This window comes from Chenopodium album, chromosome 9 (assembly GCF_948465745.1).
Source record: "Chenopodium album chromosome 9, dcCheAlbu1.1, whole genome shotgun sequence".
Classification (NCBI taxonomy): domain Eukaryota; kingdom Viridiplantae; phylum Streptophyta; class Magnoliopsida; order Caryophyllales; family Amaranthaceae; genus Chenopodium; species Chenopodium album.
This window is the reverse complement of record NC_137842.1, coordinates 70,299,027-70,314,276: the sequence shown is the minus strand read 5'-3', so window position 1 is coordinate 70,314,276 and position 15,250 is coordinate 70,299,027. Positions and strand designations below refer to the sequence as shown.

The following is a 15,250-nucleotide window of genomic DNA, read 5'->3' as shown; positions in this document are numbered from 1 at the left end:
TATCAATTTTTAAATGATTTTATATACATTGATAATGAATACTTCATGCAAAGAAAATTGTAAAAAATAAAAAATAAACAAATCACATATGGTTTACAATTCAAGCCATCAACTCAGCCAATTGGACTAGACTCACTAGAGGGTCCAGATTGCACATGGCCCTTTTAAATAAAAATCTTGAATGCCGCCGGATTGGGCCCATATGTCATATGTTAATATCAAGTTGATTTGCAAAAATCAATTATTTCGTACAAACTTTTAGTGATTGAGAAATCCTAATCTCTAAATTTTATCATCATAAAGTAAGGGCCTGTTCATATTTACTGAATTGAGCTGAATTGAACTGAACTGATTGGAGCTGAACTGAACTAAACTGACCTGAAAAATTAAAATGCATAAAACTGAAATGAACTGAACTGATTAGAGCTGAACTGAACTGAAAATAAGTAAATATGAACAGGCCCTAAGTGGTAACTCTGGTAATTACTCCCATATACATGCTTAAATACTTCTTAATTTCCCACATGTGAGTACTATATGTTAATTTCTAGGAGTAGAAGAAATTTATCTGACCTAACCATAAAAATATTCGATAGATCGAAACAGATCAAGCATAAGCCCTAAACAATAAAGATTACAGAGTACTACTCTAGTTAAGCCACACCAAAAAATAGAAGCTCAAATATCGTCAAGTGCCTGTTCTCATTTATTGAATTGAGTTAAACTGAACTGAATTGTTTATAAGAGAAGGAGATTAGTAACTGAACTGAACTGAAATTAAGCTGAAGAGAACAGGCCATTAGTCAAGCTAGGTCATACTCAACCGACTCTACGCGACTACCTCAAAGTCTCAATGATATCCTTCAATTAAAACCATACCAATCAATTTGATACTGATCGAATTTATAATCATGATCTACTAAAGGATACATAATACACTTTGCATTATTGCATATATAATTTATAAAAAGTAAAAGCTGCATTATTAGGGTCATATATAATGAATAATTGCAACATTGAGAACAAGAAGCTAACTCGCCAAAAATGCTTTTAATTGCCTCAAATCTCAATAATTAATATGCAATCATGCATGCATGATGCATATATATAGTGTACATTTATCCAAACCACCACATAAAACAAGGGGGTGCAAACTTAGACTTATAATTTCCTCAAAACTATACAAAGGAAAATGCTAACTTAAGGATAATTACAAATGTAGGAAGGAAGACGTCCGTGCTAATCGAAACTAGAGGACCTCCTGCATCTTCCAGTTAAGAAATCCCCTAGAGTATGAGGACTGTTGCTCCGGTCACCACTACTGCACGACGTGTGATCATCTTCTAAGTCAAGGAGTGCAAGACTTAAGTGTGATTTCTTAGCACTCGAGTTTTGGTAAAACTCTTCTTCATTACCATCAAACTGTTCTTCTTCTTCTTCTTGTTCATCATATACATGTGACTTTGCCCATGTATCCATTGTTTCCTCTCCTTTAAGAAGTTTTAGTATCTGGAAAAATTTAAAAGAAATGTCATATGCTTTGTCTATAATGGTATGGTTAGTCAAACAAGCCACGTGAATTAAGTAACAACTGATTGTCAAACAAGACCATGATTTTTAAAAGGTACTTAAGAGACATTTCAACTAGTACAGTAGTTTTTTAAAATAACAAAAATTTTATACTCCAAAACTTTTTCTTTCCTAATAAAGGTTAGAGTTGATTTACAACTTAAGTTACTATGCAAAAATACACATTATTTTTAAAGCTATTCAATTTTACCACATTAGTCAATTAACAAAATTTAACTCAATCTAAAATCTAACTTGAGCCTAGCCAAAAACTTTAAACACGAACTTGGAATAGAATAGTTTACAAAAAATTATAACTAATCCAAAATTAATCGGTCCAAAATCGATTTGCTTCAAATTTAAGTTAAAGTATTCGATTTAAAACTGACTTGACTACACTTTGGTAAGGGGGAGTAATATTCCATTTCGGGGTCCATCAAGCAAACATACCTGGTCCATATTAGGACGAAGCCTAGCTGCCCTTGTCAAGCAAAGTTTAGCTGCTAGGACCATTCTTTGCATTTGGGGCTCATCAACACTCCCCTCCAAACTAGGGTCTAGAATTCCTCTTATTAGTTTCCCACTTTGTAGCCTTGGTTTTGCCTGAAATTCATCAAATCCATACCAACATTTTACATGTTATAACCTCAATAAACTAAACAACACGCAACATAAAAAAGTCGCATTCTTTTTTAGAATAATACAGATGTCAAACAGTTACACGTATTAAAAAATTGAGAAAGTACTTACCCACATGACCAAGCTCTCTTGGCCTTTGGAAGAATTAATGGGCTTTCGTCCGGTAAGTAATTCAAGAAGCACCACCCCAAATGAGTAGACGTCTAACTTGTCGGTGACCTTACCATACATGAAATATTCGGGTGCTAGATATCCAAATGTGCCCACCACATCAGTGTAGGTCTCAACACTTTTTGCATTTGGACCCCATATTGCAAGCCCAAAATCAGACAACTACAGCCAAAATCAATCAAAAGATATCACATTAGTGTACTATTATTGGCCAAAACTCATCTTTATTGAAATGATTCAAAAGTTTAAATTGTTACATTGCATGCACCATAGAAAAAGAAGTAGGGGTGATAACAATTTTCTTTATTGAGGTCTTGTCCTCATCGATCAATATTATTATATTCAACGGATTGTTACAGGTCAATAATATATTTTGCGGATTAAAACTGATTTTTTTTTATATTACGTATGTTAAATGAAGAAAACATGATCTAAATCGTTCTTTACTCGTTATGAGAGGGTAGGTATACCTGAGGTTCAAAGTTGTCTGACAAAAGAATATTGGAAGTTTTGACATCTCTATGAATAACAGGCCTTGAGCAACCTTGGTGCAAATAAACAAGGGCTTCTGCTATTCCAACTGCTACTGTAAACCTTGCATCCCATGACACCAAAGATTTTTCTTTGTTTTCAGCTGTTACAAAACATAAATCACACAATAAAATCTTAATTCCCATTTACTCAATTAATTCAATCAAATGAAAATTGAAGCAGAATTAGGAGTTGGAGTTTACCATGCAAGTTATCCTCTAAGCTGCCCTTGGACATGAACTCATAGACAGAGATTAGCTCGCTGTTGTCGATACAAACACCGAGCAATGTTGTAATGTTTTTGTGGCGCATTGTGGACATTATATTAACTTCTTGAGAGAAATCTTTCCATGCTTGTTTCGACGATTTTAGTACCTTTACAGCCACTTCTTTACCATCAAGAAAAGTTCCCTTGTAAACTTGGCTACAACCTCCTTTACCTATTAAGTTCCCTGCATATATACACAAACAGTTTTAATCAGTACGACAGGTTTGTAAAAACGAGGTGAAGTGAATAGAGCCTTATATCATTAACACGAATTAAAAAGGGAAATAAATTGTAATAACCTGCAGAGAAATTAGATGTCGCGTGCCTCAAAACCTCGTAACTAAACCAAGTGAACTCCAAAAAATTCAATTCAAATGGAAGCCCGGGTTCCTGATCAAGGAACTCACTCCAAAGAGACTGACTGCTTTTGCTACTAAACGCGAAATTACTTGCATTATCATTTTCCCTTCCTAAGGGACTCTCGGACTTGGTAGAACACGAATCGACATTAATACTACCACAACTCTGAGGAGTATCAGGTGGTGAACGATCAGGGAAGTTCATAACCCATTGAACTACCGACATTTTCCTCGAGTCTAAAGCCTTCTGAGTCGGAAGGCTAGACCTTCGAAGCAAAGGCCAACCGGGTTTTTGCTCCGTTACATTATCCTCCTTGTTAAAACTAACTGTTCTTTGAGGAATTTTCTTACTGTCAATACAAGTATTTTTAGGAGTTTCAACTTCTGCAAGCTCTTCACAACTGATATCTGTTGTTGATTCAGATTCTGAGTTCTGACAGTTCTGTTTTGAGCTATTAGAATCCACTTCTGATACTTCTGAATCTCCAAAATCAGACTGATTTCCATTCGATTTTCCGGGTTTATGGAAGCTCGGCCTCGGATCTTCTTGAAGTCCTAGCATAAATTTCACATAATCAAACAATTTAGCATACAGTAACAACAACCAAATGAAAAAAAATAAAATTAAAAAAATCAAGCATTATTTATAAATAGATTAAGAATTAACCTTGAATATGATCATCATTGGAGAGTCTTTGAAATACAACTTTGCCATTATGAACAGTGAAGATTTCAGTGGTTAAAGGCAATTGTTTTGCACAATATTTTGCAGTTGACATTCTACCCCTGAAATAAATTTACTGTTCACAGTAATCAGATAGAACCAATGACATATATAATTTAAATACAGAAATTTGAAATTACTACTATGAATTTAATAAATTAGTCAAAATTTCTTACCCAATAGAACCAGGTTTTGTTATTCCAACAATTACAGCAGCAGCACCACACCCTTTTGCTTCACTTACTAGACTTTTTCTTATTGATTTTCCTGTCAATATCTTTCCACTCAACTTTACCTGAAATTTATTTCACATAAAATTTAATTCATTAAAAAATATCCTATATTTAAAAAATAAATTAATAATAAAAACAGAGGAAAGTTACCTTCTTGATATCACATAAATTCTTGAAAATATCTAGATAATCATCCAGCTGTTTCTTCTCCTTTGCTACATCATCTACAACATAAAGTAAAGTATATTACTAATAATTTGAAAATAACCCTAAATTTTTTAAAATAAAAAAAAAGTTTTTTTTTTTTAAAAAAAAAAAAATATTGTACCTGAATTTCTGCAAACATGAAGAACAACAACATGATCAAGAGGCTCAGCAACCTTAACAATGGCCCAACCAAGAAGCTCTTTGCATTCGGTATCGAATCGAATTCCAACCAATACTTTTCTGGTTTGATCAATCCCCATTTCTTCTTTCTCAATCCTCATTTTTTTTTTGAAAATATATATTTGCTTGGACTTCTGGTTGGGAAAAAAAAATCTCTCTTTCACCTTAAAAAATTATAAAATCTTCAAATGTTGATCATCTTTATATCAAGAAAATTGAGCTCCAAAAGCAGAGTACCCTGATAAATTTAAAGAACTCTAATAAGAATTATTATACCCTACTTTTTAATTAGATAACAAAAAAAAGGGGCCTCCTTAGATTAGGTAATAATAATACTGTGTGTGGTCAATTAAGAGAAAATAACAAAACATTAAGGGACAAAATATATTAACCTAGAACTTATAAACTATAAAAATAATTTGAATCGATTGTAATAATAATAATAAAGCGTATATTCAAAATCGCAAATTAGATCCTACACACGAAAGAAAACATGGTGTGTTTTATTTAAATGAAGAGAATGTACCGCCAAATACTCATTTGTGGATGAACTCCAACCACTTTTGCAACTAGAATTTGGACCCATTATGTATACCATCACTTTATTATATGATGTTGAAAAAGATGGCTTATTATATGATGATGATATCATTTAATATAATTTTAAAACTATAATTAATAAATTAATATTGTAAGTTAATTGTTGAAATGAAAAAAGTAGGGAAAAATCGTCGGTAACGAAGAGGAGGAAAGACGAAGGAAACGGGCTAAAAGGTGGCGGGAAACCCATGATATCCGGTCACTGAGTACAGAAAAACACATGACAATTAAAACTGATACCGGCTGTGACGGGTTGACACCCGATTTTTAAGAGTGAATTAAATTAATAAATTATGGAATTAGTAAAGAAAAAAATTAAAATTAACAGTGGGTTATTGGGAATTGAGATAGAACAGGAAATCCATGGAACATGCCTTACGTAAAGGAGGGACTCTCAGTAAAATTAGGAAAATTAATTTTTGAGTTTTGACCCCCTTTTTAATAGGAGTGTTATTATTGATGAAGAATCTTAAGCCATTTTCTTAGGTGAAAGTTTGTTGACATTCAAATTTTTATTCAAATCTTACCTAAGATCATATCTTAATTAGCTGAGGTGTATGTATTTGTATTTCTTATATTTCCTTGTTGAATTCAAAACATAATAGTACATCTTACAAAAGTTTTTGCTACTTTGATTGTGGAAATGAATTCTTTAGGTACAGGTACACAATCAATCAATTCATTAACCTTATTTTTTTCCGTTTATATGTTACTTAGATACTCACATAAGGTATTCATATAAGATATGCGTGCACGTAGAAGTGATAAGAGCGATGCATGCACGTTGCACGCATGTCAAATCTAAAAGGTACATCGGGTAACCTCTTTAAAATAATCGTTTCGTTGCAAATTTTCCTTTTGTTAGTTGTGTGTTATGGATAAATGCTTGAAGATAATATGATGCATAAATGAGGTAAGGTCATATATTTGGGGCTATGATATATTTAAACGCATAATTCCATTCAAACTCAAGTAAAATCATGATGTTGACCAGCGGATTAGTAAAAGGTTGGCTCCTTAAAATGTGATAGAAAATTAAAAAGAAGAATAAGATTATATCTTTATTAGTCAAATTGTCTGCTACTTTTAGTCATCTGCAGTCGCAAACAACAAGTAAATGAGTCATGGTGCGCATCCTTTATCTCCCAATTGCATCATTTTGGAAAATTTTGGAAGTGGCTTATCTTTTAAATAAGTGCACCTAACATTGCACATTTGTACAGTACTATTTACTTTCTCCACAAAAATTATCTCTTTAATTGCATCATTATCTATCCAAAACTTTGTAAATATTTTGGCTGACGCAAAATTTAGCTTTTGTGAGTAGGAGTTTTTGAGGTCTACGTAATTTTTAGCATGCTATGAATACAACTATAGAAGTAAAACAAGGTTAGTGAGATCATGCCATTCTATGAATTTTATCAGCTATACAAGTAATACAAGAGTAAAGAGTTGTGTTACCGGTGTTAAATTATTGTTATACGGTGTATATGGGAAATTGATTTTGGCACACCCTACCTTAATTGATTGTAGCACATCCTTATGTGAGAAGAGCATAAAAAACAGACTGATGCTTTCATATAGAGGTATGCCAAAATCATTTCTCATTAATAGAACGCTTTTCTTTTATTGCCCATAATAATTAGACAAATTAGTGTGGAATCCTACATCAGTAAGGTAGTTGAGTACCCGCCAGTTTTGTTAGTAGGTTGCAAAAGAAATTAAAACGCTTTTCCCGCATTTATGTAAACTTTTTGAAATAGGTGCCCTTTAGTTTCAAGGTCATGTGGAAGTCCTAATTTCATCTTCAATTAAGCTCTATTTTCTATACTTAACACTTTGACAAGCACGTGACCTCATTTACATCTTAATTATTACGGCATTCATCACAACCATAATCAACCTGAGCCCTGAATTCCTCACTGCTATGTTGAAGCTTCATTCTCCCCTCCTCCCGGTTTTCCCGACAAATAAAAAGTGTCGCTTTATATTGCCGCAAATTTTATCATACACACGGTTAAACAATAAAAAAAAAAAAAAAAACTTATACTATAATTCAATTGAGTTTAGTTTAGTTCAGCTTCAATCAGTTCAGTTCAACTCCTAATTTTCTTCTCTCATAAAATATACATTTCACTTCTATCCAATTCAGTTCACCTCCAATCAGTTCAGTTCAGTTTAGCCCAGCTCAAGGGTATGTTCTCATATGTTTATTTTCAATTCAGTTCAGCTCAGTTTAGTTTAGTTCAGTTCAGCTCCTAATTTCCTTCTTTTATAAAATATTTATTTCAGCTTAGTTCAGTTCAACTCAGTTGATCAGTTTAGTTCAGCTGATTTCAGTCTATTAGAACATACCCCAATTCAGTAAATGTCAACATGTCCTAAGTGCAATGACTTCTCTCACACTGATTAAGATGATCAGAGGAGGAACAAAAAAACGTCTAATGGACTATTTTACGTATTATTTTGACATAGTAGATCGACGCATGTTGTGAAGTTGTCCCCCATTTGGCAAAATGCAATGAGTGAACTGAAATAATAACATATTTTTTCCTACCATATTATGTAAATGTTTTGGTTACAAACAATGAGATAAAAGTAATAGGAGATTAGGAGACAAGGTATAATTAAGTAAGTAATGGAATATATTGGTAAAATTAAAATATAGCCTTTGAATTGCTTAGCGGCGGGCAATCCGTCAAATATGCGAAGTAAATATTAAGGGAATGGGACAAGTGGATATTATAGTAATTTCTTACGGAATGAGTTAATATCTTCCCACATATAGTAGTTAGTCATTGTCGGCAGCATGCAGGGAATTAAGGATATATCAACAAATTAAATTATGTGATAATCGTTAATGATAGTCTATAATTCTTAAACTAAGGAGTAGATCTATGTATAGAGTATATATGCTATATAAATAAAGATAGTTATAAACTTATAAATGTTATAATGTAATCGTAGTCGTACTGCATATCAGGTTATATCGATCATATGAATTTGTCTTAAGTTTAGAAACTAAATTTTTTTTGAGGTGAGATTTTTACGGTAGCAAGTTAGGTTGACCTATGAAAAAACATAGATTCGAGATGAGTTGTCTCCTTAATATTCAAAAAAAGAGTTATTATGTAGATTAGATAGTGAATTACCACAAAAAAGGATGCATGTGGATTTTTGTCAATAACTTGTAAAGGATTTGTCAAATCATATTAATTGATATTGTTTATAGTTAGCAATCCCTTAATTTACTCTTTAGATTGATAGTCAAAGATATCCCTTATTCTTAGCTAATGTTCCTAGACAAGTACTCCAATGTATCTAGTCGTATTATATTGCTTACTCATGTACTATATATACTCATGGAATCACATCAATATAATTAAGCTTTCCAACATTCTCTTTCTCATAACTCTATCATAACTAACTTTTTTATGACTTAATACTTGTTTATCTATGACGACTTAATAGTTAAATGGTAACGTTTCGCCTTAAGTTTTTAATTTCCTTGAAATTCACCTACGCCCCTGATGTTATGTTTTCATATATATTCTTTGAAATTTGTTGGCATAATTGCAATTAATATCTGAATTAGGAATACCTAATATCCATAGAGGCATAGAGGGACAAAGAGTCCAAGCCTTTTAGGTTGTGAGAACTAATAATATTTTTTCATGGCCATTTATCGTTCAAATGTCTTATTCGAAAAATTTGTAGACCCATGCAATAATATCACCATATCATATTACATGCTGATATTTTTTAAACATGAAATAAAGAAGGATCTTTTTTCATTTGACATGTGTCAATTTTCTTCTAGACAAATTCATAAATATTAGAAGTTCATGGGTCTATTTCTTTGTAGGCAGGGTCAATATTGTATGTAATGCATTATTGCATAAAGCTTCTTCTACCAATTATATTCAGATTTATGCACGGTTGTTAACTAGATTTAGGAAGTTTTGTGTAATATTATTATTTCTATAATTATTTAATGAGATGGAAAAAATTAATGGCCCCACTCATCTTTCGATCTACATACTTCGTATAAAACTATAAAGTATTACGTACGTAGTATATAATAAGGCGTGTTGTATGATAAACAATACCTCCAAGAAACATTATAGCAGTGTTTTCAATAAAATATCGGAATAATTAGTGAATCAATGACAATTTGTTGAATTCTTCCCTTTTTTTCAATAAGTATAGCTTAAAAACTATTGTATTACAATTCAATAATGGACCAAAACACTATTATAGAAGAGCAATCCCATAATAATAATAAATTAATTGCAATGCAAAGATGTAAGGATGTCACAATGATAACAAGACAAACAGAAAATTTGCTATTCTAGCAAAGCAAAACAGTAAACAATTTTTTACAGTGACAAGTAAAGTTTTTATGTAAAGCAGATTAGATTATCAATCCAATTGACCGACCAAAATTCACATTCAAAGGAAGAGCGTAAAAAATGTTGCAAAAGTTGTGATGCCACTTGTTTTTCCCCCTCAAATTATGAGACCACTTGATTAGGTTAAGGCTAATAAAGAATACTAAGAGTACTAGCGTTACTATACAATATTGGTGTCAATGACTGTTTATGCATCATAATCATAATTAAGAGGGATCTTTTGTTGTGTTCAACACGGTAGTATACATATAGCACTTCACGTGAGAGATAAATCGAAAATGATGGCCCTCAGATTAGGGTTAACAAATGTGTTGATTACGAATTATAGTTGGTTAAATTTAAGGTCCTAAGGTAGAGATCATTTGTTGTCTTTAACGTTAGAGGCTAGATGAGTGGTAGGCCAGGTGGTCGTGGAAACATTGATATGTAGTGATTGGAGCGAGGAATGGAGAAAAAGAAAAATTGATACGAGTAGGATTCTTTTTAATATGTAGTAATGAAATAGTAATCGTGTATGACGGAGCTGTATGATAATAAGACTAAAAGAGGTTAATACGGCTACTCTAAAGTTCTAGTGATTAAGGGTCTGTTCACATTTATTGAACTGAGCTGAATTGAAGTGAACTGGTTGGAGTCAAATTGAACTGAACTGAGATGAAATGAATATTTAACGAGAGAAGGAAATTAGGAGCTGAATTGAATTGAACTGAACTCAACTGAATTGAACTGATTGGAGCTGAATTGAAATTAAACTGAAGTGAACAGTCATTAAATTTAATTATGAATAGTAGTATATCTTCTACAAGAATGAGATAATGCATGCTTTTTGTTCCATATCATTGTATCAACTTTCCACCGTGATAAAATTTGAGTCACGGATGACACAATAACCATATTTAAAAAAAAAAAAGAAAAGATTAGTAATTTGGTGAGAAACGTGAAGAGCTTGCTCATCTGCTTGAGGATCCATCCACGGCAAGTTCCACAATATGTGAATATTTATATACGGAGTATAATACAAAGGTGTTAGGTAGTTGCTTTTAATGAAATATCTCTTATCTAACTAATAGAGAAGTTAAACCACAAATATTCAAAACCTCTACTTTCAAAAATTATACACGTAGGTCTGTTCTCATTGACTGAACTCAGCTGAACTGAACTGAACTGGGCTGAACTGAACTGAATTGAATTGAATTTCAACGTAAGAGAGCAGACCCGTACTCACACTAAATTTAAAATTGTCTTTAAAGCTATATACTTCGTATGCGTGAATACGAATATACGATCTAATGCTGTATCAAATAAAATTTATGAAACCTTAAGAAAAAGGAGACTATTACTTCCGTACGTAATATTAGATTTGGCATACTTTTCCCAATTGTATACTAACGCCTTTACTCCATATTATATTAATCAAGCAACGCATGTGGTTCAAGTATAGCATTATATTAATCAAGCAACGAATGTGGTTCAAGTATAGCATGTACATTTCAATGTTAGTATAGTGTACAATACCTCCTCATATAAATGGAACAACAATAAAATACGCGGTTGTATTCTAAGATAACAATTGAATTCATTTATTGTACCAATTTTAATTTTATCCTCACAAATATATGCTAATAAATTTTAGCATGATATGTACTATACTATAGATTGATATGATGAGGACCAAGCAAATCTTTAATCTGGCCGGTGATATGTCTAGGACATACAATATATTGGGAGTACGTATGAAGCATTGACGACGTAATAATTGCAATTGAAGTGTAAGTTGAATAATTTGATGATATTACTTTTGTTCAAGTGGATGAAATCTCATGTAATGTACATTTACATTTATTTATATGCATGCTTGTTAAAGGATTGGAAATAATTGTATTGATTGATGAGTGTGAGGCCATAATTCGTTAACTCCTCAATTTGAAGAAACAATCAACTAACGTACGTAAGAATCTCAACGTGTTAAGAATTGGAAATTTTTGTGTAATTATATTGAAGCTAAGGCTAGGATCTTGACCCCCAACTACATATCCCAAACACTGCACGCACGCTAATCAATATATTTAGTTATTTCTATTAAATAACATCGCTTTTGACTTTCAAATTGTATTGATTTTAATATTTACTTCATAGATTTGGTGGTAACGTTTTTCACATATACTAATGCATAAGTTAAACCATTGATATCATTAAATTATCGATAAGTTTTTTTACAAAATTTATTTTTATATTTTTCAAGACTACTTTGATTATAATCTCTCTCACAATGTATTAGACATTGTGTAAGTACTTGTGTAATAATAGCTTGAACTTCAAGAGTGAAAATCTTTAATGAATAAAAAGGAAGGGAGCATCAATCATGAGGTGATTTGTGTAAAATGAAGAAAAAGAATGATGACAATGAAAATCATTCACCAAAGAATCACTTTTTGCACAAAGGAAAGTTGTATTGGAGAATTAAGGATCATTCAATATTGGAAACTTGATATGATTGAACAAACATTTCACTTTATTTGTTTCAAGGACATCACTAGGACAATGAAAAAGCTTAAACTTCTCAACAATACTCGAGGCTAAAGATTATGAACTTTCATAGCGAATAAGGATATCAAATTAAATAGCGCTTCACATTTCTTGTAGCCTAAACAATACATACTATTGATAAGTTATGTTATTTGAGCTCTTCATTTCACCTAAAGTATCTTTGTCTAACAATTGGACACGTAGATACCAATTATCCTAACAAAACAATTTTATTGATACACGTTTGGCTGAATGGTTTGTGTGGTGCCTCCAGTAATTGTATACTCCAAATGAGTTACAAATTCATAATTAGTTTTAGATTTCAGAAAATATAAATTTCGGAATAATTTTTTTAGCCTTGACATTATTTACTCAGGTTTATTAGAGAAAATAATCTGTTAAACTAATGTCAAGGCTAAACAAGGCTCAGACCATTGCATACTTCTGAGTCCAGCTACGAGCCATGGTTTCGTATGCAGTTCGATCAGTCTTGTACAAGTGAGCAAACTCTGGAACCAATGGATCATCTGGATTTGGATCCGTCAGCAGAGAACATATTGACAGCAGAACCTACACAACAATTGCCAACAATATTTATGGCTAATTCTTATTAAAAAAAAAAAACAGAACAAAAATACAAACTATATTACAAATCAAAGAAATAAGAGGTGTAAGTAAATGAGTTCAGATGAAATAGTAGTCGAGTTAAGTACCTAAATCTAATACAAACAATATCAAATCAATACCCTTTCTTTATGGTCGTCTGTTTATTGAAAACATAGGGTCAAACCAAAGCTTAATCCACACATTTCACTAAACATTATGGTTTGTCTTAATTATAACTACTATGAACTATCGACTGTCAGCTGTGAAATTTTCTTCATGGAGGCGTATGTACCAAGCATGGTTAAAAAGATTGAAGTTGGTTACAAGAACATGCTTATTTGATGAACCTGAAGTAGGTGAAAGATTAAGTCAGCGGTTACAGAATCATGTAAGAAGTTTTACTGGTGTAATGAAATTATTTGTTTGTTGTAAAAGCAGATTTGCATAATTTTTTTCCTATATTAATGGGTCTGTAAGAGTGTAAGGGGTTAGAGAAACTATCATAACATCCAAAGAATGAATGAAAAACAGAGAAGAAAGGAGCATGGTACTGAAATCTTGGAAAGAGCAGCTTTGAAAGCTAGTAGAATAAGTGCATCAGAAATTTTAGAATTGCACAAATATGACAAGGCTTGTTTTGAACCTATGTTACTCGGACTATTTCACTTCAAGTACCCGTGTCAAATTCTCAACGCTAAAGAGTAAATATTAATGGGTATATGTTATATTTCATGCATATGTATTTTGTCAGAAAAAAAATAACAGGGATGATAACCTTGGATATGGTGAGTGCAGGGCTCCATTGCTCCTTTAGTATATCAAGGCAAATACTCCCATTGCTATTAATATTTGGGTGGAATACCTTCGTCTTAAAGGCTACCTGCAGATATATTTTATAACATTAAGCTCGTGGTAACAATAACTATTATTGTACATCAGAAATGAAATTTAATACCCTGTACTTAAATTCGAGAAATATGTAATGAAATAGTAATATACTTTGTATATGAATTATGAAATGAAATAATAAAATACTCGTATATATATGAATTACCTTAGGAGGCTTGAAGGGATAATCGGGTGGAAAATGGATGTTCACGAGGAAAACACCTCCTGCATAAGGACTCTCGTTTGGACCATAAATTGTTGCTTGCCAATGGAACATATCTTGTGCAATTGGACCTATATTTGTCACCAACTAATGAGATTAAAACGACGAAAATAAACCCGAAAAAGATTAATGAATTAGAATTTCATATGTCATATTTTTGATTACCTGCACTGCAAGAACTAGGTGGATCTCTTTCCAGTTCCTTAAGCTCCTTTACAATTCTTCTAGATGCCATTTCGAGTTTTCTAACACAAAAAACTGCAAAATAATAATAATTCAAGACTCTAATAATAATAATAATAATTCAATGCATTTGAAGTTTATAAGAGAAATGTGGTAATGGAGATGATGGAAGGAAAAGTGTCACAGCTTCTGTTTACACTACTGAAAGTGGGCATAGAACAAATTCCAGAAAAAGAAAGGAACAAGGAAAGAATCCAACTAGCAAAACTTTATAGCACACCTTCTAAATTGGCACTAATAAAGTATAAAGAGGTGCGAACAAGCTGTTGATTACTTGATTTACATGTTCGGCAAAACTAGCTTTTGTAGCATTTGTTAGCTGTAACAGTGGTTGTTAATGGTAACAATTGTTGATTATTGTACGTGTTTAGCATAACTAGCTATTGAAATAGAATCATGATTTTATTTAAAAAGAATAAAGGCTATCTTGCTTAAGCTAAATACACTTGTAATTTTTAAACACGGTTCTAAAATAGTTCTCATACCTGAATAATAATATCTAACAAATTGAAATTGAATTTCGAAATGTCATTTAGTTATAAAACAATAACCTTGAGAGGTAAAAAATACAGTTGGAGAATAGAGCATACTTTTAATACAGTGTTCACCACAGCATGAATAAAGAAGTATGGCTGTTCTAAGTTTTTTTAGCCAAGCATTTCTCTAGGAATCTTGGACTAATTACTGGACATGGACTACGGAAGTGAAGCATCCATAACCAATTCAAAAGAGAAAATCCCATCAACTCGATGAATCTTTTCTTTTTATCATTGGTCCTAACAGAGGTTTCATCTGCAACTTTGCCAGTGGAATACGGGCTAGACAGTCCCTATCCAGAATCATCGAGGATAAGAGCAACTTCGCCAGTGAA

General features: G+C 32.1%; 2 protein-coding genes across 3 annotated transcripts; both read right to left on the bottom strand.

Annotated features, from left to right (window-relative positions):
* Positions 1 to 1,016: 1,016 nt before the first annotated feature.
* LOC145559085 (protein kinase STUNTED-like) lies at positions 1,017 to 5,438 on the bottom strand. Of its 2 annotated transcripts, XM_081620495.1 has the most exons (11): positions 5,408 to 5,438; positions 4,823 to 5,119; positions 4,645 to 4,718; positions 4,438 to 4,556; positions 4,205 to 4,323; positions 3,478 to 4,092; positions 3,114 to 3,362; positions 2,850 to 3,013; positions 2,320 to 2,541; positions 2,020 to 2,172; positions 1,017 to 1,509 (listed from the first exon to the last, which is right to left on the bottom strand). In XM_081620495.1, the coding sequence occupies exons 2-11, from the start codon at positions 4,980 to 4,982 to the stop codon at positions 1,240 to 1,242; spliced, it is 2,145 nt and encodes a 714-aa protein (XP_081476621.1). In that variant the 5' UTR covers positions 4,983 to 5,119; positions 5,408 to 5,438; the 3' UTR covers positions 1,017 to 1,239. The 2 variants fall into 2 exon arrangements, with proteins under 2 accessions (XP_081476621.1, XP_081476622.1); XM_081620496.1 differs by lacking the exons at positions 4,645 to 4,718; positions 4,823 to 5,119; positions 5,408 to 5,438 and having other exon boundaries at positions 4,205 to 4,337.
* Positions 5,439 to 12,384: 6,946 nt separating this feature from the next.
* On the bottom strand, positions 12,385 to 14,581 carry LOC145559084 (ubiquitin-conjugating enzyme E2-17 kDa-like). Its single transcript, XM_081620494.1, has 4 exons — positions 14,302 to 14,581; positions 14,080 to 14,207; positions 13,801 to 13,905; positions 12,385 to 12,989 (listed from the first exon to the last, which is right to left on the bottom strand). Exons 1-4 carry the CDS (start codon positions 14,369 to 14,371, stop codon positions 12,846 to 12,848), a joined length of 447 nt encoding a protein of 148 aa, XP_081476620.1. The 5' UTR covers positions 14,372 to 14,581; the 3' UTR covers positions 12,385 to 12,845.
* Between the last annotated feature and the right edge of the window lie 669 nt (positions 14,582 to 15,250).

What these genes read in the sequence shown, in the direction of transcription:
- LOC145559085 (XM_081620495.1), bottom strand. Translation starts at nt 4,982, where the DNA reads ATGAGGATTGAGAAAGAAGAAATGGGGATTGATCAAACCAGAAAAGTA. An exon ending in TCATGTTTGCAGAAATTCAG is followed by an intron (nt 4,719 to 4,822) that starts GTACAATATTTT and finishes TTTATGTTGTAG; the next exon opens with ATGATGTAGCAAAGGAGAAG. An exon ending in CTTAGAGGATAACTTGCATG is followed by an intron (nt 3,014 to 3,113) that starts GTAAACTCCAAC and finishes GTTTTGTAACAG; the next exon opens with CTGAAAACAAAGAAAAATCT.
- LOC145559084 (XM_081620494.1), bottom strand. Translation starts at nt 14,371, where the DNA reads ATGGCATCTAGAAGAATTGTAAAGGAGCTTAAGGAACTGGAAAGAGAT. An exon ending in ACCTAGTTCTTGCAGTGCAG is followed by an intron (nt 14,208 to 14,301) that starts GTAATCAAAAAT and finishes TGACAAATATAG; the next exon opens with GTCCAATTGCACAAGATATG. An exon ending in ATCCCTTCAAGCCTCCTAAG is followed by an intron (nt 13,906 to 14,079) that starts GTAATTCATATA and finishes ATATATCTGCAG; the next exon opens with GTAGCCTTTAAGACGAAGGT.